At 43.4% G+C, this 24,440-nt stretch overlaps 1 protein-coding gene across 10 annotated transcripts in view; it reads left to right on the top strand.

The window, feature by feature from the left end:
• CCDC85A (coiled-coil domain containing 85A) overlaps positions 1-24,440 on the top strand; it is a 196,352-nt gene that overhangs the window by 50,277 nt on the left and 121,635 nt on the right. For 7 of the 10 annotated variants that reach the window (XR_008749107.1, XR_008749106.1, XR_008749109.1 and 4 more), the window contains exon 3: positions 15,664-15,740. The exons of 2 other annotated variants lie outside the window; for them this stretch is intronic. Coding sequence is in view for 3 of the 8 variants with exons in the window: in XM_005238581.3 (XP_005238638.3) it covers positions 15,664-15,740 (77 nt within the window). In the remaining 5 variants the exon portion in view is untranslated. Of the gene's footprint in view, positions 1-8,442; positions 13,200-15,663; positions 15,741-24,440 lie in introns of those variants that run through there. One more of the 10 variants, XM_055815926.1, reaches the window with a different exon arrangement.

Below are 24,440 nucleotides of genomic sequence, written 5' to 3' on the forward strand. Positions count from 1 at the left end.
ATTCCTGAACATAACATAAGAAACATTGTGTTCATGTTAAGAATAAGGCAGTAAAGATAGGGTGATTTTCTGAAAATAAGTTTACTGAGTATTACTTATTTCCTCTGATTTTACTTTTCCAGGCAGGTCTGCATTCCTCTGACTTCCACAATAAGAAATTTGTCTCACTTGTTAGTTCAAATTGAGGTCAGGTTTCCTTCCTCCAGCTCTGCCTCCCTCTCTTTCTCTTTTCCCTTCTGAAACCTTCAGATCCAAGTGTGAGTCTATCCCATGATCTTTTTCTAACTAAGAGAAGAGTCTGTCCCTTTAAACTTGTACTCTTCTAATGCAGAGCAATGACTTGCATGTTTGTGCTTAACACAAGCATAAGCATTTTCATCAAAACACAAAATGTCCTCAGTAAGGCTGGTAATCAGCAACCAAACCTGGAAGTTGACCAAAGGCTCTTTTCATTATTGGTGGTACTTGTAAGGAAAGCTTGTGTCTGTTCAGCGACCAATCTGAGTTAGAACGGCAGTCTTTGATCATTTATTGCGCTGGAGCGGTGTCCTGATCACAAGATCATCACTGTATTTGGTGTCCATGGCTGAAGTTTTTTGTGAGGTCAAAACCAGCCAAAGCTCAGGGGCTGATCAATCTTCATGGAGATAGTGTTGCTCTGTGTTGTGCCTCTTCTCTGATCAGCTGAAAGTGGTGCCCTCAACTGCAACAGCATTCAGTCATGTTTAGGTGATTTTAGATAACACTTTTGATGTTTAGCTGCTGATGATAACTGTTTCATAAAATACTGCCAAGATGCTCTAATTCCTTTTTACTTACAAACTCCACCAGGGTTACCAAGGTTGTACACCTGTGTAAGCCTGGTGTAACACTGTTGTTGAATCTTGGGCTTTCCCTTTTCCTCTGATCAGGGGAAGCAGCCCTTGGAGTCAGGGTTCCTGGGAGCGTAGGTATTACTGGGAAATCCAGAGTTTGCCTCTTAGAGCAATTTGAGTTAGTTTATAGAAAACCAAAAGGAAACAGTGATATCAAGAGTGTTCTCTGCCTGTTGTAAGAACAGGGAACAATTCCCTTTGTGAGGAATACAGAAACCAAATCCTTCTGCCCATCTCCAATATCAAGTGCCAGTTTGGTGCTTTGTTCAGTGAGGTTAACCCTTCATAGCATCCTTGTATTATTTACTAAGGAAGTATTTCATTTAAAGCAGAAAAAGCCTGTGGCCTTTTAATAGTCTAAGTCACCCCTTCTAGCTACCATGTGTGTTCTGTGACCGTAGCACTTCTTTTGCTGTCCTATACGGTGTAAATTTTCCCTGTGTGCTGTCTGTGGAGCCAGGCCTCTGGCCATGGTATAACAAATACTCTCAGCAAAACTCAGCCAGCTATGTTGGTTGCCCGTGCTAGTATTCCCTTAACAAAGAGTGAAAATGAAACCTAGGAATATTGTGAGTCAGTCAAGTGGAATGACTTATTTATCCACAGACCTACTTGTAACAAGGAGGTGTGGGAACAGGAGGAGACTGAGATGGGAAAAATGTCAACTTGCTGCCACTTTCCAGCTTATGAAGTATGTGTTAAATGCCTTTTTTACTTCTGCCTGTTTGTAACAGTGGGACCAACAGAACTCTGAAAATATCAACCCCCAAACCAGCAAACAAAGCAGGTGCTTTCCATTACTACTATTCTAGCTCCATTTGCTGCCCAAGTGCTTTGGTCTACCAAATTCTGTTTGTCTGATGAGAATGATGGAACTTGTCACTCTGCTGGAAGAGTTCAGTTCCCGCCAGCGTTGGAGCCAAAGTGCTCCAGAAAAGGTTATCTCAGCTGTCTGAGAAAATGCCGCTCTCCTTGGAAAGTGCAGGCGGCCCAGCGTTGCTGGCGGCTGTCAGCAGAGAGGCAGGTAGCTTTAGTGGCTGATCTGCCTGATAATTCTGCTGCTGCTCTTGTTGTGGAGCCTCACTGAGATGTGTTTATGCTACAGGGAAGCAAGCTTATAATTTTCATGAGCTGCTGGCATGTTTCCAGGAAGAAGTTGTTTTGTGTGTCAACTGTTTCTGGAGTCAGTATGTTGTAATTGCTGCTATTAGCAGAACGGGAGGAAAGCAGATTCCTTTTACTCTCCAATCTCATTCTTTGAGATCTTTCTGTTAGTCTTCGTTCAGACTGGAAGTTTCTGTTGAGTTTGTGAGCAATGATCTAGCTAAAGACAGTTCTCTGGTAAACTCTGGTGGGGGCCAGACAGCTGTTACCATCTAAGAAATACCAGTGGGTTGCAGGGGGTCATCTTCTGAGTAAGATTTCTCACTGTATTTAGGGTCTTTGTTAACACTTAATTGTAGCATGACAAATCTTGGTTCTATGGTACGTATTCTGGCACCCCTGCAGAAGCAGGGGGATGGAGGAAGCATCGTGGGACACCCTCTGGCAGGAGGTTTGCCAGCTGGGGTGGATGGGTTTCCCTCTTGTGCACAACGTGATGCAAACGAAGAGAGAGGGTAAGTGATAGAGATTTTCTCCTGCTGTTTCTGTAGGTGAACATGAAAGCAGGGTTGTCCTGATGAATGGCGGGAAGTAATGCAGATGGATTGCAACTGCTTGTAGGGCTTCACAAAAACCACAGAAGTGGAAAACATAACACTCCTGCAGTGATTTATTAGTACAGATCTTTTGTTTATGTCTTAAGTCACATGAAGAATGTTGTTCATAAACTTAATCTTGGTCCAGTTGTTTTTGCCAAAATTTTATGTAGAGGAAGAAGCCCACAGACTTCTTTTGACCGTATCCACTTCCAGCAGCAAAAAAGGAAACCAGGCATTCCTGGAATTATTATCAAAATTCCTTTGTCTCCACAGGGCAGGAAGCCAGACTGCATTGTTTTAATGGCATTTTTCTAGCCTTAAACCTCTGAGGCTGCCTATATTTCTCAGTTTTTTTCAGAAATTTCAGAATGCTGTCTGCATTTTGCTACAGCAGTTGCCCTGACAGCTCATTTATACACTTATTCTACTTTCCTTGCCCACAGCACTATAGTATCTGAGCTCATCCCTGTGTAATAAAATAGTAGGTAGTCTGGTTTTGTTGTCTTTTTAACATGACTTGTGATGGTCATATGTATGTAATATAATCTGATTTGCAATTCCCCCCCGACTGTTTTACTTGTAGTTTTCCTTCAGTTTGTGGTTACAGTCACGTCTGTCTTTTATTGCCCAGAACTCTGGGAATAATTATGTCTTTTTGTCTTCATTCTCTAAAATCTCAGGAGATACAGTCCTAATTGGCAGCTGCTGGAAGAGTAAAATGTCGGTATTTTTTATTTTTCTAGAATTTATTGTATTGCACAACATTATTATATTTTAGTTTCAGTATTAGTATTAATCAGATAGACATGATAACTGTGACTGCTGTGCCACCTGCTCAGGAAATGCTCAGCTAAGGAGCAAAAGATCTCTCTTCTGTCTTTCTGCCTGCTGAAGGTGCAGATTTTTAGTCCTTGTAATCCTATCAAAGAAACCTTCAGAACGGGGCCAGAATGAAATCCTAATAACTTCAAGGCAGGCAGTGGATGAAAAGACTCTCACCTCACATGCACATGTGCACACAAACGTGCAACCTTGATTTTTGAGTTCTGTCTCATTATTCTACGTGCGCCGTGTAGCCTAAGAGGGACCTGGTGCTGAGTGGGGCAGGATGGGGCCTCTGGAGGTCGTGCAGCCCCTCTCCTTGGGCCGGGGGCTGAAGGATTACTAATGAAGCGCTCTGACTAAATCTCAGCATGAAGGATGTGACAGTTTCCAACAGCCTTTGTAACCAAAAACCTTTCTCGATTATTTGTGTGTTTAGGGAGAGGAAATACGTAAATTGCTTTCCTATTGGTGAGGTAACCAGGAAATAAACAGAGGAGACCTTGTTTAAGATACTTGTTTTGTTCTGATGATGTAGATAAGCAGCTGTGAGAGCTCTCAAGTTTGACTGCTCCGTGAGTCATTTAAGCTTTGCCTGGATGTAGAAGCCCCTTGTGCAACTGAACAAAGTACGATATCCCAGCAGATGAATGCAGATGATTTAAAACTTGCCAACTATTGCAACTGTTTTCAGATTCACTGTTTTCAGATTCTAGGGGAGTACTTTCTGAATTTGACTGATTTAATTCCTGTTGAATTAAATGGTACTTGAAACGTAAAAGAAGGCGGCACGGGGGCAGCCAGCAGCAGTGGCATAGTTTCACGTGTTTTAGAGGCAGCTCAGAGCGAGATGTGCGGATTCGGGAATGGCTTTGCTGGGTGGTTGGTGGCCGTGTTGGCAACAAGGTGTACCAGCTGGTTCTGTGGAAGACTTACCATCCTTTAGGGCTGCTTGGAGAGATACCTGAATTTTTCTCCTAAATGTTTTGGAAATGTAGTAAAGTGAAAGCACCTCATTAACCTCTTCAATTAGGAAGATGATCACATCATATTAAAGCCCAAGGATTAGCTTCACTAATACTGGTGAAAACCATGTCAGTGGAGGGGCTGCCAGTAGGGCAGGCAGTAGCATCCAGAGGGAGCTGCCACATCTCCTGTCCCGGGACCTATAGAGGATCGATGGAGAAATCTTTTATACTGACCAGGAGATGGGTAGCTGGTTATTGAACATGCTGACTTAGGAAATCTTGTCTGGTTTTGCTACAAAGACATTGCAGATACACAACCAGCAGAAAGGGAAAGAGAGCACAAGGGACTCTGCTACCATTTGTTGGGTCTGGGAGGTATATCATTATACAGTCGTTAAGTTGATAGCTTTAAAGCACATAAATGTGAATAGTGCATCCTAGCAGTAATGATATGTACTGTGTTTTATTACCTGTGTTTGAGATTACTTTCAAATTATTAGTGTCTTAATCAGCATCATATTCATATAATGTCAGCATATGCTGATTACAGTGAAGTAACTGTGAAAAGGGACTGAGAAACCAGAAAACTGTGTTTATATGGTACATTTGGTTTCGTCTGAAGCCCTGACAAAACATAGGTTCCCATGTTTTACGCCTCTCACAAGTGTTATTGTTATGAATCGCTTGATTATGTGGGTTTGTATACTTTCACAAAATAAAATCCAGTCTTTGATTAGCTCTAAGGCCCAGCTGTAGCAACAGTGTAGGATACAGCCATAGGGATCTCAAAAAAGGCAGGAAAGGCAACGAAGCAGGGGAAAATGTAGGCTCAGCGTAGAAAGAACCGTATGTCTGGCACATGAATGGGGAAATGTGCAAAAAGTGCCTAAACCTTGTTCCTGATAGAGCTTGGATGCCTAAAAACGCAATGTGGCAGGGTTCATCATGCAGCACCCAAGTCCCCTCTGCCTGGCAGTCACTGCCCTGGCTGTGGCTCTGAAGAAACAACAGCTGCTGAGTCTCACTGGAATAACTGCATAATCTCAGCATCATATCAGGACCCCAGAGATACTGGATCAGATCTCCAGAAATTAAGGAAATAAGGAGGTGAAGCTGGGGCAGGATCCTGCATTAGGTGGGTGTCTGGTCTGTTCTGGCACAGGCCTACTTTATGCCCCTAAGGTCAGGCTTGTTTGAGGTATCTAGAAATGCAGGAGACACCTGCAGAGTTTTCCAGAATACTGAAGTAGTTTATTAAGGTGCTGATTCCAGCCAGAGCTGGACACTTTGGTTCCTGATCTCTGATACCCCTTTTGGGGCTTTTCCCTCCCAGGGAATTTGTCTGGAGAGGTGGATGCTCTAGCTGAGGATGAAGAAGCCCAGCCTCTTGCGTTACATGGCCGGGCAGACAAGGTATTGGAGATGTGAGCACCTATGGATAGTGACATACTTGCACTGACAGATTTTTGGCTTAAAAGTCAAGTCATTTGAAAACATTTTTTTTCTTACTTTCCTCCACAATCAGCCCAAAGAAGTCTTCCAGAAGAGATGGAGGCTATACAGACAGCCGTCTCCTCTGCTACCATGTAGCTGCCAGCATGAAATGCACAGTTAATTTTTTCTCAAAATTAGGTTCTGTGCTGAGATTGCCAGTGGAGTAATTTTACAAAATGGTCATCTTTCCTGCTTCAGCTGTGAGCCGGTTAGTAAGGACAGCAAGGTGTTATTATAGGATGGCTCTTTTATGGGCTCTGGGAAGCAAGAGGGTAGTTTGCAGTCTTGAGGACATATTTAATCTTGCAACATGTTTAACTACATTTAATAGCCTGTCCTACAGCTTAATCACTCTGTGTAGAGAAATTAATCCAAACCCCCCTTTTGTCCTGATAATTTTAAGTCTTCACTGTGTTCGCCCACATTAGCCTTGTCCTCTGGCAGTTCCCCAGCTTCCACTCTTGCCTGATCATGGGAGCACTCCTCCATCGCTCATCCATAGGGATGGATAACTATATAAATCTAGCTTCTCTTTCCCTTGGAAGCCTGCTGTTCTTGTAGTTTCCCCCACTGTGTTTCCCAGTAAATATCCATCCTGTAATAAGACACTCAGGACTGTGGGGAGGATATTCTCCCAGTTCTTTTTGGGTAGGTGGAGTGTCCCGGTGTTGCGGTGGTGACCTGCTGTAGTTGGTGCCTCCTACTGATGCTCTGCCTCTGGGAGGAGTTGCAGCACTGCTGCCACGCGCTCATTGCTGTAGGGACCGGCTGCTCGGGTGGCCATGCAGGCAGCCTGCCTTGGGCTGGAGGATGCCTGCAACCATGTGGAAACACTGGATGTTTTGATGTCTTTGTTTCTAGAGGTGAGAGGTGTGGGTGTCTCCCTTTGCTGCTTCCACTCAGTGATGAGGTCTGGTCCTCCCGGCAGCAGGTGCTGCATGTAGCCACAAGCTCTGTGATGCCTTCCAGTCGAGTACTACCTGGCACACTCATGCCGAGGCAGGCGTGCGTAGCACCAAGGAGACTGATGGACAGGTCTGAAATTTAAAATTAGATCTCGTGCTCGTTATGAAGTATAAGTCAGTATTCCAATATGAAATTGTATATTGGCAGAGCTTTTAACACAGCTAGAAAGGCAATCTGAGTTTAAGAGTGAACATAAAAGACTCCTGACCCTCTCAGCAGCTTTTCCTGTACCCCTGAAACAGCAGTCTCACATATAATAGCTGAATTAAATCCTACCATCTTCTTGGGTTATTAGTACGTGATACTTTTCCCCTGAAGGCTGGGTGTGCCACCATTGTTCTGTACATGGGAGATGCTGTTGCCATGCTGGCTTTCCAGCAGGGCTTATGCAAGGCTTCAGGCTGCTGTCTGCACACTGTAGTTCACTGTAGGATGCTTCTATTGCAGGAAATGGAGCGGCAGCAGGATCGGAAATGAGCCAAGGAGCTAGAAACAGAGCCTGAGAGAGTGGCCTTACTGCCTGTCTTGCTTTCATGGCACTGCCTGCTGCCCGAATCTCTCTTGAAGCTGTGATCAGGTGGTTGTCCAGGTTCTCCCAGGTGACACTACCTTACTGGAGGCCTCTCTGAGCAGGGAGAGGTGTAAGGGGTCAAGAAAGGACTCTCTGACACAACTTGCCGTGTGCTGTGGTCTGCGGCCTGTAGACAGTAGGATGCAGGCTGCTGCTGTATGCTTGCGCCTGTGGTGTCCACTTTATTCAATGGTGTATGCAGATACAGGATCCTTCCCAGCCTTTGCCTCTCCATCCAGACTTACCTCATGTAAACCCAGAACATGAACTGTTGGTTTCACTCGCACAAAGAGATGCCTTACCAATGAGGAAGAGTGTGGGTTGGTCATTCCTCCATGTGTCCATGTGCCTATTGATCTTTGTTATGAGTTTTGGTATCTATTTTGTAGTTTCAGCAAGAAAAAGTGTGTGTTCTGTTCTTCAATGGCTTCTGTAATGCGAAAGCTTTTTTAGGAACATCATTTGAATTTGGTTTTGAGTCACACAAGTAGTAACCCATGAAAAGGGAGTTTACAGGTGGGATAACTGCCACCTAACAAAGCAGCAGATAACCATAAAAATGATTCATAGGTTTGATCTGATTCAGAATTCCTGGAGATGCAGTTTCCAGTTTTGGCCTACATTGCAGTCTTCCAAGCAGAAACCAATATAATTATAAATTAGAGCTTGCTGCTCAACCAAACTAACTTTTCTACAGTGTATTTATTCAACGTCTGATGATTTGGGCCTAATTCTACATGACAAGAAAAGTGGCTATGAGCATCTGTGGGGAGCTGCAGGGCTGATGAGGGACCTTTGGAGCATGTATTTGGCACCTCAATCAGTTTGGCCCTCGGGTCCTCTGCTTTTTGCACTAATATTAGTTTCTGGGAAGCTTTATATTTTCATTTATCGGTTTTTGTTGTTTTTTTGTTTTCATATTGTTATACTACAACTGGTCATTTAACGTGGGCACAGCAGAACTGGGAGAAGCTGGAGGTTGCCTGGTGGATGCAGGGGGACATGCAGGTGTGCTTGGTTTCACACCAGCCATGTGTTTGCAGGGGACCTGGGACCTTTTCAGCAAGGGGACCACTTAACAGATGCAAATCAACATGATCAGAAGGCAGTGGTGTAAGTTTGAAAAGTCTTTTTGTGGATTTCTTTCCATGTGCCAATAGTGAAACCCTCCCTTATTTATCTCCCTGAGCCAGTGCTCTCATCTACCTTCCTTCCCAAAGCAAAGCTATTCTCAGGCTTGCCTTTTCCAGTCTTTCATTTGAATTCACACAGGAGCCTCCTGAACCATCCCTCCTCTCCTTCTGCTGCACTTCCAGGCTGGGGGCATGTGCCTGCAGCTGGGGGACACTCCTAAGGAGCAAATGAGAGTGTGATGGCATAGGGACAAACCCAGGCAGTAAAGTAAGTAGAGCCAATAAGGATTTTGCTGATCATAAACCACACAAAATCAATACCAGAACAAGCTAACAGCCAGTGGAAAAGGTTTTTGCAATCGTGTAATGGGTTTGATTTTTCTCAGTTTTCATTGGTAATGTGGCAAATGCGTTTAGCGCAGGCTGAAGTGGAGCTAATAGGATATCAAGCAGGCCAGGAAGAAAAGCCTTGCTGTTGTCACCTCTAGCATCAAAATACCCAAACAAACCAAGGTTAGTGTTACAGCAGGCCGTTAGCGTGACAGTGTTATCCAGCTGTTAGCAAGAGCGTTACAGATAGTCTCAGAGAAGTAGGAAACAAAAGCTTATCTCATGTGACATCGGATATAATTTTTAGATACTCCTGTAGTTGAATCCTGTTCCTTTATGAGAGTTTTGTAAACTTTTTAAAGCTTTTTTTTTTTTGTAGATTAATTCAACTGGAAATTTTGTTGCACCCTAAAGCTAAACATGCAACAAAACCTCCAACAAATGCCATCTTAAATCAGTAAAATTCCTAAGTGGAAGCCAACCCTATACTTCTAGTAGGTTGTGTCGCAGGCAGCATTTGGGTGACCTCAGGAAGAGTGAAACCCCCAGCGGAGCAGTGCCTGTGCCTCACCATGGGGAAGCGCGTGCATGGCAGCCTGCTCAGCCCAGACCTGCTCACTACAACTGCATAAGCCACAGTGGCACTTCGGTCCTGACAAATGCAAACACATTGGCAGTCTGAGGCAGACAGCATCGATGAATCATTAAAGGCATGGTTAGGGCTGCCTCAAGATAATGAGGAGGTTTTTTTTCTTGTAATAAAGAGATAATTTGTGATTAGAAGCTGCTGCAACTGAGAAAACATTATTTTTATATGAAATCTGTGTAGAAATAAGTGATTACAGAGATAAAGTAATTTGCACATGTCTGTGTGTAATGTGTGCTGGAAAGGGGAAGCATGGCACACACTGCCTGAGAAATAGGATTAAGTGGCAGGGATAACATTGCATTCTGGATGTTGAATTGGCATATGTAAGCTTTTCCCTTCACTAGGATTCAGTTTTGAAATACTCGGTAAACTAGCTAAGCTTAGTTAATTATATTTTTAATCACAGGGAAAAGTCAGGCAGTGCTGGATCCATAATCACAAGGAATCTCAGCTTGGGGTGGGAGAATTTCAGACAACAGCAATACTGAGACATGCTAACGCTATCTCAATGCTAATGCTGCGGTGTTTGCTGTCCCAAAACTTTCCAGCAATATGTGCCTTAGTGGTAAATAGCTCCTAAATGTTCTGGTGAGTTTAATAAAATTTTGCCTTAGGCAGATGTCTTTCTGTCTACATGATAGCACTAATCCTAATGTCTCTGTGTTACAGGGGAATTTGGCTGCACTTCAATAAGAAGTTCTCCATCCCTTACTCAATAGGAGCATTATGTAAGATGTGCAACCATGACAGAGTATCACAGAAGACAGGGCTAGAAATGACCTTTGGAGGTCGTCTAATCCTGCTGCCAGGAGGCTGGATGCTGCCCGTGTAAACACTGAGCAGCTTCACCAATTTAGAGATGCAGGTGGTGTAGATTTGTGTTAGTGTAATTCCAGCAGTGTGATTTTTTTTTTTTTTTCTTAAATTCAAATTAGTTAGCTGAAAGGGGATGGATTGCAGTAATAACATGTTTGAGTCATGAATATTAATATTGAGGTAATTAAATCCGATGACTAGGAATTATAGGACAGGGAGATACTTCATGTGTCATTGAATCTGTTCCCCAGTTAGCACAGAAACTGTTTCGTAGACGTATGGAGCTGTCAGTTAATTACAGGAGGGTTTAAAGTAGCCCTTGCACAGCCTTGTTTTTCATTTGCCATTTATTGAAAGATTATTTAGTTTTCATTGTGGGATGCTGGGTGTGGATTTGAAAGACCAAAATCCGATTTGATATGCAATTATTATATTCCTGCCAACAGAGTGCAGGAAGAGCAGCATAACAAATTACTTTCTCCGTTGAAGTTGAATATACCTTAACTGAACCTTCATTGCCATACATCAAAGTATCACTGCACATAACATGCTAAATTCTTTGCTGAGGTAAATTGTTGGCACTGTCCCTCATTTATACCGTGTTTAAAATATGCATATTGGGATGTGACAGCTTTCCAGATTCTGGCAACCTCCTTTAGGAACATGAATACCAAGTAGAGCTGAGCTAGCGGAAGCAGAAAACGTTGATGTTAACAGCACCGAGATGTTTGCATTATCATGAAATCGTGGTTTTTCTGTTTTCTGGCCATAAGGATGTAAGCACGAGCTGCTGCTGCTTCAGAGCAGCCTTCTGTCCAGCGTAGCATTTTCTCTTCATGCTGGCCATAAGTTAAAGGCTAGGGATAAAGGCAAACAGTATTACTCTTTTCTCCTAATACCTCCAGACTTGTAAGTGTTTTCAGCTTGGAGGATTTTGCTCTACTTCCTCTGTGATGCCTGCTTTGCTCATCCACCATTTTTCTCCAAAGTTAAGAGATTCTGTACTTTTTTCTAACTTCCATGAAGCAAGTACCATCTTTTGCGTTGGTGGGTTTGTCCTTTAAAGTTAGTCAGAAGGAGGTCTGTGGAATTCCCATGCTCAGTTTTTGCAGACAACTATTATAATTTGGAATCGGTGTTCTTCAAAGATGCAGAAAAATGCAGAATTTTAATCACTGAGTTAAAGCACTTCTTATGCATTACTTTCTGAGCTTGTATCAGTACTAGAGGTGTTGCACCTTCTACTCTTTTTTACCTCAAGTACTCCTCTGGGCATTAAATAAAATCCCTTCCACCTGCTTTATTTTGCTTGTTTACTCAAATTCATGTGAGCAAGTAGAAGTGTAGGTTGAACCCTTGAGTTTTTGCTTTCTGTAGGATTCTGATCTGTTTACTTTGCAGGAAGCGAATAGATGGGTAGAGGACCTCAGTCTTTAGGGAGTTCTACAGTGCAATCCCACAGTTGCCTGTGAATTGTAACCCTCCAGTGTCTGCAAAAAACAAACACAGAAATAAAAAAGGAAAGTATCAGAATTTAACATGACATCCTCAACCATTCTAAAATAGCAGAGGATAATCTAACTTAAAGAACATTATGAATTACTTGGTAAACTGAGATCAGTCACACAAAAAATGGATAAAGGCAAGGCACGAATAATGCCTTTGGCAGCAACGTAAGTGTCTGATAAAGTTTGACATAACCCCAAAACACCTACTAGCTTCAAGAGTGTGGATATCAAAAGAAAAAAAGATCTGCTCTGTAAATATTGATGTTCTCTGATAACATGTTAGAGTGATGGATGTGGAGAAAGGGTGGATTGTCACTGAACTTCCCTAAAAGCAAGATATTACTGTCTCTCTAGTTTTGAAAGAAATTTTAGTTTCAGCCCTGGAATGAAGCACCACACAGTGATTGCATTTGAATGACGCTAAGAGCATGAGAAGCCCGAGTAGGGAAGCTCACTTAGTAGGAATCCATTCCTGAGGACGGAAATTGTTCAAAGTTCTGGCTCCCATAGAAGTGCCTAGTGATGGAAGATAGTAAGCAGCAGAAATAGTGTAGCCAAGAAGCACACAAGTGATGGAACTGGTAGTTTGGCTACTGCCGTGTCATGTCTCTGAGGTCAGATCTTGTTTAGATGTGGGCCCAAATTAATTGTTTGTCTGTTTGAGTATGTGTTTAATCTCAACATAGTTAATAGTTTGTTGAGTTAACAGTAGTTGAGCTTTTATGGTATTAATAAAGATCCTGTTTTTCCCTGGTTGCGTTCTCAGCAGAGGAAGCTCAGCATATTTGTGTTTGGAAGTTTATCTATAAGCAGCCTACAATTCCAATTTAAGATTCTGCAAATAAGGGAGGGCTTTTCTGTGTGCTTGCAGCTCTGTGAAAATGAGCAATGTGAGATAAATCTGTTTGGGGAAGGATAAAACAAAAAGGTTTTATGACTAATGACATGAGCTAGGGGTGGTCTTGTTTGTGCAGGTTATGTTTCAGAGCAGTGCTTGCCTGACACATTGTAGCATCTTACTAAATGCTTTATTCTGAGACAACAGGAATGTTACTGAAGTGATGCTAAGTTTCTGTACTGCTTTCCCTTTGGGAGACATTTGTTTTCGGCTCAGATACTCATGCTGAAGCATTACTATCATCAGCTCATTCTGCTTCAGTTTTAAATTGCTTAATTGTCTTGTGCAAATTTGCCTGGAATGACAATGGGAGTGGTATCAGGTAACTGTTTTCTGGATGGCATTTTAAGATTCTCTCTTTATTTAGAGCTCTTTGCTGATCTCCAGGCTGATTAAGGATAGATGGATCATATAGACCTTCTCATAAATACTCTTAAGATACAACTTTCTGTTTTGGTCTTTTTTTTTTTTTTAAAAAAAAAGATCGATGATAGTGTTTCATTTTGTGTATTTTCAGTTCCTCCATCTTTTATGTCCTTGACTGGCTTTTCTGCTCATTTTTTCCTCTAAGCTCATAGCATCGCAGCATAAATATATTAACAGATACTGAAATATATATGCATCTAGACTATGTGTCAAGAAGACTCATATAAATAAGGATTTGCTAGATCAAGCCTTTGGTAGATGACCTAATTTTCCATTTTAATCATATTACAAAAAAAGATTTAAATAACTGTTTCACACTTTAGAAGGGTTAACAGGCACAGAGATTTCAGACCAATTCCTCAGCTGATGTGAACTGGCATTGGGAAGCTATGAACTGACAGCAGAGTTGTGTTAGTTGAAGCAGTGGACATCTCAGCTCTGGACTCCCAACGTATAAGTGAAGAAATAAAACCGAGAGGCAAACTCTGCCAAGAGGTATACAACATATAAGGTACAAGCTAATAAATGGTAAACTAGAAAATTACAAAAGACCCACAGTTGAAGAGAATCCAGAAGGGAGCTTGCATGAAGTGGGCTGGTGGACACAGCTGGGAAGGTGGACCCGAGCATGAAGTCTGAGCCCAAGCTAACATGGCAGTGATCTTGTAACCAGTGAATTTAGAGGTGGCTAGTGCCAAAGAACGCACCTACTTCAGTGCCTCCGAGAAGGCGAGTCCACAGAAACCATCTTATATAGAAAACCACAGAGAGAAGAGATGAGATGTGCTGGGAGCTATTGCCTGTCATAATGGTGAGGGAGCTTCTGTGGCTCCTCCCAAAAGTGCTGCTGCTGTGAAGGAAGCTGATTTGATGGGAGGGACCCTGTCGTATACAGTTAATTGAATAAGCTGTTCATCTTCTAAGTGCTCATCTGAGCCAGACTTAGCGACTCTCCAGAGATGCACCCATCACTAGCTATGAAAATCCTTATGCAGCAGAGCGCACAGAACCTTAGATTACCTCTTTCCCTTTTGTTGTACAATGCTATTTTTAATCCAGTGCCTTGCTGTGTATTAATAATTTTTGACAAATTACTGTGTCGTATTTGTGTTGTGTAAATTCCCACGCATTGCTTTGCATGCATATTTTAGCCTATTGCAGTCTTATAAAAGCTGTAAGTGACACCTAATTTTCCATCACCTTTATTTTATGGGCAGGCAGGCCTGGAGATTAGGTATCGAAGGAAACTGGTGCATAAATTCACCTGTCAGTTTAAACCCGTGAACAGCTCAGTTGTCAATGCAGTTTTGCAGGGTTATACCAACTGACAGTACTGCCCCAATACCTGTGGATTCTGTACTATTAACCATGAGAGAGATAATTTTACTGGTTATGTGGTAGTATTGACATCTTGGAGAAAGTTGAGTGGATCATTGAGTCATGAGAGAGTACATGGTGGACTCCGTCTGCATCCAAGAGGCACAAGAGGCACAGCAGTGTTTCTGAGAAGCGCTGAGAAGGTATCTTTTCTCTTACAGTCGAGTGCTACTTTTTCAGGCAAGTATTTCTCTTAGATACAGGACTTTAACATCAGAAATTCTCTGCGGCCCAAGAAATGTGTGATGATAAAGCTCTTGGATGCTTTTAGGGATGGATCATGGATCTGCTGTTCTTACAGAAAGTTCTTGGGAACAGAGCAGACTGGGAGTGACTCATATTCTCCATAATCAACCAAATTATCCTGTGAAGGTCAGTGAGGTTACTTGTGAATTGGGTGGGCAGGAATTTGCTTTTCCACCAAGCCCGCATAGCAAAGCAGCGCTGTGAGAGCATGTCCCGGTACAGTACTGCCATGGCGCGTGTGGGGTGAGGAGCATGCCCAGTGAGCAGCACTGTGCCCCAGGCTGTCGTGCTGGATCAACCAGGCTCCAAACCCTCTCAGGGCCCTGGGGACACACATCTGGTTTCTAGCAGAGGCTCTGGTCATGACAGCATGTTCCTAGCAGAAGCTGAGGCTTGAGCCTCCCTGCCAGTAAGCTGCTGCATTCCCTGCAGGCAAGATCAGGGCTGGTAGGGGGAGGCTGTGTGTGTGCCACCAGATCTCTGCGGGGCTGCGGAGGGGCCGCTTTGACTGTGATTTCTCTTTCTGGACTTTCCAGTGCTGACTTGGTGGGGTAACGTATTGATCTTGTGGAGTATTTCCAAAATACAGTACACACTCACAGAGCTTGGGCGATGGCTTGGAAGAACTCACGTCTGTGTTGCCTTTCTGTAAGACACCTTGTGTCTGAGAAGGGACCATCTTAAAGCTCAGCAGTTTAGAATCACAGTCAACAAGGAATTACTTGTGCTGCCCTTGAGAGGAGCAGAGCTGAATGTTTAATGGACATTTGAGAGAGGCAATCTGCTGTGAGTACAAGTCAGAATGTGGCACAGGCTCTGACACTAGTAAACACAAGCAGATCTCTGTGGATAATATGAGTTTTTTTCTTTTTGATTTTTAGAATCAACCTTGTCCTATGTTAGGCAGCTGGAGGCAAGAGTAAGACAGCTGGAGGAGGAAAATCGCATGCTGCCCCAGGTGGGTGACTTCTGTTGGTGGGAACAGTAGCCGGCAGCTAGACAGCAATGTTCGAGTCTTCATGCTTGAGATAAAATCAGTATTGTCATTTGATGTTACTGCATTTGAACACTCAGGCCGATCATTTGGATAAGCAAAGGCACTCACACCTGTTTGTTCATCTTGCTAGTGATTGAGTGGGGTATTTAAGGCTATGACAACACTTTCATTAATATTTCTCATTTGCAGGTGTTGGCACTTTTCTAAAGAAAAAATCACTATAAGCTGCTACTTATAATTAATTAATTAATTAAAGGCTTGAAAATCACAGTGAACTGACCCTTTACGTTCTGTTTTTATTCCAAGAGCTTATTATTAAAATATAAAGTACTTCTTAGAGTTAACCAAAATATTTTGCTATGAAAATGTGGATTTTTAAAGTAATAATACATGAATTATGTTATTTTTAATATTTGAGGAATATATTGGATATGCAAATGCAAGAAAAAAATTAAATTGTATAAGCAAATATGAAGTTAAAGGTTTTCCCAGTATATTTTTAAGAATGGAAAGTTTTGAAGTTCATTAAGAATGAATCAAAGACACTTGTAATTTTTTATATATACACATACATACCAGTGCATGTTTCTATTATGTGTTGTTAAGTAATCCTTAAAAAATTCATCAAGTCTCCAAATGAATTTGCCCACTGGAAGAAAAAAGAAGTTGCATTTTGTTTAAATCAGACACTAGTTTAAATGAAGACATTGGCCTGAAGAAGAAAAGTGCTTTTCATTGCACTTAGCACTGTTATTTGAATATAAAATCCAAGATAATAGTGAAATGTAGTAAGAAGTAAAATCCACTGGCTCAGATTTATTCATTTGTATGACCTGAGGTTAGCTAGAAGATCTCAGCCCCAGGTTAACAATTTCCTTAAGGCAGATTTTAAGTAAAGTGTGGTGGGTTTTTTAACACCTATAATACGACAATTGGAAGGGCCTATATAGCTCTTGTTTAGCTCTTGACTTGCAAGGTATCTTTGAGCAATTTATGTGACTTCTGTACCCTAATTTTTTGATCTGAAAAAAGACAGCAAGAATGGTTAAATGTCTGTCCTTTAACATGGATACAGTCTTCAACAGGAAAGAGAAGAGGTTGATCTTCAGTGATAAAGAATATTATTTTATTGTCAGGAATGGCATTCAGGGCAAATGTTACAAAACTGCTTGAAAAATACTGTTGTGGTTTGTCTTTGTCTTGGGTCTGGATCAACACTGGGGGATATATTGTGCAGGACATTCTTTGTGGGCAGAATCTTTAGAAGTGACCATATGTTTTTATTTGTCTGGGGTTTGAAGCATTCAGGTGGAGACACATTAAATGTATTACCAGCTCTGGGCAAAGACTGGAACACCCACATTGTGGGCAGTAAGTTTATTGAAAATACCTTCGATGGGTTGCCAAACCCAGAAAATAGTACTTGTGAAAATAGCACCTAAGCCCACAGATGTTGCAAACATAGTTGAAACAAAATATGCTGATTGTGGGGTTTTGAAGGGGAAGAACTAGGTGAGCAAGCCTGCAAACTGCATTTTGTTTTAAGTACACAGGTCAGTTTGTCTTGTGTTTGGTTTTGTTGGCACAAGGATCCATAGTAGAGTACTGAAAAACCTCGTAATGTCTCTGGATACTTTATTGTAAGAAATAATGAGTGAGGAAGGTTCATGTTTCCTGCCATATCTTACTCACCTTTCCTCCTGATGAAAGTCATTGCTCTGGGGAGAGGAAGGGAATGTGGACACCAAGCTTATTGTGACTTTGCATTCAGTTACCTTGGCATTGCATTTGCACAAGTTCATTTTGAGTGTTTGTTGTTCCTGTAACACCCTGAACACACTGTCAGCGGTGATTAGGCCCCATGGCAAAGACAAGGATGCAGGATGAAAATGCACAAGTTCCTGGCACTGCTTCGATTCCATTGAATGGGAGGAGTGGGAGTTTGTTGGGCGTTAAGCCAAACCAAGTGCTTTTGACAGATCAGCTGAAAATATATTAGGAGCTCCACAACTGATGAAGGTTTTTGGCATGGCTCTTACCCAGTTACAGTGTTGTGCCTTAAAATCTCACCAGTGCTTCAGTAAGAGAGTGCCCTTTCCTTTTTGCATATCGCATCTTTGATGGTGTACTGGAGCACTGGGAGGGTTTGGGAGTTGCAGGACTGCGTTTAGTTTGAGAGAGGTCATGACTTGCACTCGTGAGTGTGACGCCCCTGCTAGGTCTTTACTGAAGAGCCCTTGCCTTGCTTTCTGAGGATTTTTTCCTCTCCTCCTGCCATACTTTTCTTCTTTTTCCTCTTTGCTTTCAACATGCTTTCTTTTTACCCTTTCCTGCTTATGTGTCACTCATGAAAATGCACTGGCACATTTGTTGACACCCTCTTCAGATAAATCGCTCCTTTCATCTATCACTTAGGTGTGGTTCTTTTCCAATCTCTTCTGCTTTGCTTGTCTCTCTCCATACATATTAGTTTTCTTTTCAGAACCCCACAGACCTCTAATGCAAAGGTTTTATTAATATTTAGTGGCAAGAACATTTCCAGAGAAAATGGTTTTAAGTGCTGCCATCAGTGTTCAAATGGAATCTGAGTTTTAGTCCACTCTTCTGTACCAAAGGGCAGCTTTGTCAGGGGAAATGCAGTACTACCACTGAGTCAATATTTTAGTTTGATCAGGTAATAGAAAAGGTATAAAAATGCGCATATTCACTTAAGCCTGTTAATGTCTCTTCCTGTGCTGCAGTTGTTCTGGTGGCAGCTTATAGCATAGTAGAGTGGGTTTAAGAGTTATGAGAAGCCATAGGTGGGTTATAGGTTTGCTGTGTTGGTGAGAGCTGTAATTAGCTGTTCTTTGTTGTTGTTGTTTTCCTTCTCTCAATTAACATGCAACAAGATATGATGTAGACCCTTTCAATTTCTGGCCGCAAATAGGATTTTTGTGCAAGAAAGCAGATACTTTCCAAGATTTATGGTACGCAGCTGAGTCTTCTGTGGAGAATGCCAAACTTGTGCCGGCTGCGCCCGAGACAAGGGGCGTGCAGCTTGTACTAGTTCTTCTCAAACGCTTGTGTAGATAAGGGTGTATGACAGCAGTGCATAGAGGCCAAAGGATTTGAGTAAGAACATTGCAGTTTTGCTGGATGGATTTCAGGCCAGAGTAGTTCCCCCCTGGCTCTGGGGCAGGAAAATTCTCTACAGCATGTGGGCTTTGGCAATGCCTCCTGCCACCTCAAAGTGTATGTGAAACTCACCATCACTGCAGATTGAGTTTTGCCACTAACGTAAAAAAAACCCAAAATAACATAATAGTATGACCAGTGCTCCAGCCAGACGTGGTGGGTTGACCCTGGCTGGGTGCCAGGTACCCACCAGAGCCACTCCGTTGCTCCCCTTCTCAGCTGGACAGGGGAGAAAAAATATAACAATAGGCTCCTGGGTTGAGATAAAGACAGGGAGAGATCACTCATCAATTACAGTCACAGGCAAAACAGACTCAATGTGGGGAAATTAATTTATTAAGAATCAAATAAGGGTAGGGTAATGACATAAAAAAGCAAAATCTTAAAAACACCTTCCTCCCACCCCTCCCTTCTTCCTAGGCTCAACTTCACTCCAGACTTTCTCTCCCTCCTCCCCTCCAGAGGCGCAGGGGACCTGGAATGGGGGCTGTGGTCAGCTCAGCACACATCTCTGCTGCTCCCGCCTCAGTGGGAGTGCTCCTCGAACTCTGCCCCTGCTCCAGCATGGGGTCGCTCCCACGGGAGACAGACCTCCACTACCTGCTCCACCGCTGGTCCCTCCCACGGGCTGCAGTTCTTCACGAACTGCTGCAGCATGGGTCGCCGGGGGTCCCCAGCCCTGACCCAGCCCGGCCCCAGCCCGGGCTCCTCCCCGCGGGGCCACGGGCCCTGCCCGGAGCTGCCCCAGCGCCGCTGCCCGCGGGTCACAGCCCGCTGCGGGCACCCCCTGCCCCGGGGGGGGCCCTGCCCGCGCTGCGGGGGGGAGCTGCTCCCCTGTGCGCTCCGTGGGCTGGGGGCACAGCCCGCCCCGCCGGGGGCTGCTGGAGTATCTCTGCGCCAGCACCTGGAGCCCCTCCTGCCTCCTTCTGCACTGGCCTGGGGGGCTGCAGGGCTGCTGCTCTCACATCGTCTCACTCCTGTCTCCCGCTGCACTTGTGCAGGTCTCCCCCCATCCCCCCTGAACTATGCTATCCCAGAGGGCTGCCACCATCGCTGACAGGCTGGGCCTCGGCCAGCGGCAGGTCGGGCTGGGAGCAGGCCAGCACTGGCTCCATCGGACATGGGGGAAGCTTCTGGCACCTTCTGACAGAAGCCACCCCTGTAGCCCCCCACGACTAAAACCTTGTCACGCAAACCCAATACACCAGTACATCGTTTCTGTGCATGTTGTACTGAAGATACTCAGCAATAATTAAGAAAACATGTAGGGACCAAAAGATAGACTCAGACCCCAGTTACAGCTTCCTGGGTTGTGGAGGTCTTTTATGTCAGTGAGTAACTTCGGACAGCTGAGAACTGGATTGTCCTCCCAGGCTTGATGTGGTGCATAACTTCTATCCACGCCTTTTGCTCAGGGAAGTGAGATCAGGATCTGACATCCTCATGTCAATTAACTGAAGATATCCCTGAATTTTCATAGGGGTAGTATTTCAGGGCTGATAAGCTCAGCTGAAATGCTATAGAAATGCGGACATCTGTCATATAATGACAGTGAATGCGTTTGCAAAAGATATATTTGGCAAGCCACCCAATTTAAATTGCTTCAGTTCTTATTTGTTTTATGGGAGGAGGGAGCAAGAGGCTGACACAAATTGTCAGACGTTTCCCCCTTCTAATTCTTTATCCTTGTGGTTTAGCTTTACCTTTTAATGAAGGGGAAAGGAAGTATTGCCAGGATGCTGCTTTCTGAGCAAACAAACCGCACGAGTCTGTGGGGCTGGAGGCTGGATGATGGGAGCTGAGCTCCTGGCTTCCACAGCGTGCAGCACCTAAGCCAGAGGCAGGTGTGGTGCAGGGCTGATCTGGAGCCCTTCTGCCCCCTCTCACATGGGCTTTTCTGCCCCTGTTTCCTCATTCTTTCCTTTACAAGTCTTTTGGGCCTTTCCCATCTCTTTTTGTTGTATCTTTCACTTCCACTGTTGCTTCAGGCACTTTTTTGGGGTTTTTGCATCCTTGCTAGCCTCTTGCAGTCCTGGTGTGTTGAAGTGTGAAATGGCAGGCATGACCCTTAGGCACACACTAGTTATTTTTAAGCACTTTCAACGCTTTTCCATTTCCCTCTTTCTTTCCCCTCCCCTTAGATAATCACGTTTTATTTCAACCCATTTCCAAATCTTTCAGAAACCTTTTTGCTGAGATCTGTGTTTTTTATTTTCCCTCTCCATGACGTGGTTTTAGTTATAAATCTAATTAGAAGAAGGGAACTGTTTGATTAATACTTTTTTTTGTCAAATCTGTGTGACTCACAGTTCAATACTGTTTGTCTCCTCCCTTCCCTAGTGTGTAGAAGAACAGGGAATCCTTCAACAAAAATGTGATTAAACCCCGTTGAACAAACCCATGTTACCAAATCATGTTATCAAATATTTGCTGAAGGTAAATCAACAGCATCCACTCGCCTGGTTCTTCCATGTGCTCTCATCCTAGTTTAAATTTATAGGTCATTAATGGAGCGACTTCAGTTTATGACAGCTGAGGTTCTGACCAGAGTCTTTGTCTCAGGGTGACCTAAGCATAGCACTTCCACCTTGGTTGGATGGGCAGCCTGAAAGGCAAGGGCTTATGGGCTTGATGTTAAAAAGATGTAAATTCAACAAAAAACTGGTGTACAAAAAGTTACAGTTCAGAGAGAAGGGCAGAATTTATTTATTTATTTATTTATCTATCTATCTATTTATTTGTTTATTTATTTGTCTATCTATCTATCTGTTTATTTATTTATTTATTCCAGAGTAATTTCCAAAAGTCTGGAGTTACTTTGTACTCAGTATTTTCTAGTAGAGTCCACTGAGTTTTTCACATTTTAAATACTGGTGGTCTTTATGTGCATAGCCCCCATGATTTGGAGGTGCTACAGCCCAGGACCTTTTTCTCTTAGACATTCATTAGAAAAAGAGGTTTATGAAGGGCCTGCTGAAAATGTTTTTTTCTGAAGGTGTGTAGCCAGCAATGGTTTTGACCACTCAGAAATCTGAGTGTGCTTCACATATGCTATGAGGATATGTGGATTTTGGCAGCAATATGTGGAAGTAGAGGTTTCTGCTGAGGTCTTTGAGAACAGGAATTACAGTGAGTAACTGCAGCATTTTAAAATTGTGTATTTTAATTGACAGGAATGTTCTCTAAAAAAATTGTTGCTGTTTTGTTTAGTGCATTATTAATCCAGCAAAGCAACATACCGTAGTTTATTGCTTTCTGTTTTTTTCTTTCTCCTGCCTGTTTGAAAAAAGCTGACAATCACAGCCTGTGTTTTCTTTGAGCTAACAAGGAAATTGAGGGCTGGGGAAAATCAGAAAAAAGCTTTGAAAATCAGGTAGCGATTGAACTGGTGTGGCAGTTGCCCAGCAGGAAGGGTATACTTCCCAGTATACTAATGGCCTCTGGGATAAAAGGCTACTGGAGAATGAGGTCTTAAGCATTTGCTGAGGTAGGTCTCCGACGGTAAGTGAAGGGTGGTGCGCAGTGGACAGGCAAACCATGTTCTCTCAGAACTTTTGCTGAGGTGACTGCAAGAATCCTTAGGCCATAGATGGTCTACGGTTTTTCCTGCTGAGCTCCCCCTGCGTGCTGTGGGAGGTTACAAGCCAGGCAGCACGGGGCATGCTTCCTCTGGAGTGGCTGGCAGATAAACTGCCACTGACTTGAGCTATGCAGTGTGCTTTGCGCTAGAGTGGTTTTCATTTATGACTGTCCTTATCAACAGTATAGATTGAAAAAATGATGTTTTCTACTGGCTCAAGTAGAAAGGCTCATGATCAGTTCTCTTCATCAAAGAATACCCTGTTCTACACAGGGGTCTTTGCTCTGGCCGTGACCAGGGTACAGGTGCAGGGTTTGTCTCTGGTGCTGTGGGAGAATGGCCCAAGCATCCTTAACATTTTGCAGTGTGAGGGAGATGCTAAATTTCCATTCATCTTATTCTTTTGTCATGTGATATTAGGGGGTTCAGACAGATTGCCTGTGCTTTCTATTCACTAGTCGTGTGTTAGCATTAGATATTTTGTAGATTTACTTCCAACAGAAAATGGCTCTGCATATTTAGTGGTTGCACTCTCTTATCTTTGTGGCAAAATGTGCATGGGTTATTAGGTGGGTTTTACCTGTTTCCGACAATGCACTATCTACAGAGGTATAATCCACACAGAGTACGTGTTAGACTCAGAGGAGCCAACATGCAAACTGTGCTGTAGCTTAGGCACAAGGCCTGGGCAGGGGCAGGAGGGAAGGTTGGTAAGGGAGAATGAGTAAAAGAGTAAATTATTTCTCAGATGTTGACGTTGTGCAGCACCGTTTACTCAAAATTCCTCAATATGTTTATAGTTAATACAGATTTTCAGCGCTATGGAGCTACAACTTCATCACTTCTGTCTGATTTGCGTTCCACTTCCACAGCTTTGTTACTGGATAATAAAGGAAAAGATCTGTCCAAAACATGTGGACACATGGGATGCCTGCTTTGAGTGGCTGAACGCAAGTGCTGTGTGTGGAGTTAGAGAAGAGGAGGAAGGGAGCAGGATTTCTCCTCCCCTTCTCAAGGTCCTGCTCAGGATCCAGTTGTAATCTGGGTTGGGCAGTGGCAGAGAAGGGACTCAGTGCGAGAAAACTCAGGTCAGGCTTTGGTGGAAGGTGAAAGATTGCCATGCTCCCCCCTGGCAAGCAGCAGCTGTGATGATGGGGCTGAAAAGCACGCTTTCCTAGTCCCCTAAGGCACCTTGTTTAGACACTGCCACTTTGGCAAAGTGCCTTTTCCTCTTGTTTTGCTTCACAGCCTTGGAAACTTGTAACACAGTCAGTAGCGGCTGAAGTGTCTTCAGGCTCACAGGACTTGCTGACGAACAGGAGACCCGTGTTCAGGCTGGTCCCATCCCCATCATCTGCTGGAATAAGCTTCCTCCAAAGGAGGCAGAGGCTGTACTGCCTCCCTGGAGTGTCCTCACCTGACGTGAGAGGTCCCTGAGGTGGAGTATGGGACTTCAGGGCTGCAAAAAACCTGCCTTATTTTTTAAAAAAAGCTTATGTCTCTTACAAGGACAGAGGGAGGAGGGAGAAGGATGTCCACAGGGGAAATACTAATTTTCAATCTCCTACCAACATGCGTTGAGAAAGCTGTCAGCTTAAAGCAGTGTGTTCACAACAAGCTTCTCATTCTCATGAAGGGGGACAGAAATGTGCTGGGTATGGCATAGAAGCAGCTGTGGGGGACAGCTGCCTGGAGGAAGGCCTGAACTCTGACGGTAGTACAATTTGCAGGACTTTCAGATTGTCTCATATTCAGGAGGCTTTACATGTACAATCTGCACTAATTTTCCCAGCTTTTTAATAGCAATATTTATATTTTAACCATTCAAAATCTTTGCTGGCTGTGGAGCCAGTAAAGAAGCAGAATACTTTGACTTACAAAAAACCCCAAAGCTGACTGAGGGA

Source organism: Falco peregrinus, chromosome 11 (assembly GCF_023634155.1).
Source record: "Falco peregrinus isolate bFalPer1 chromosome 11, bFalPer1.pri, whole genome shotgun sequence".
Taxonomy (NCBI): domain Eukaryota; kingdom Metazoa; phylum Chordata; class Aves; order Falconiformes; family Falconidae; genus Falco; species Falco peregrinus.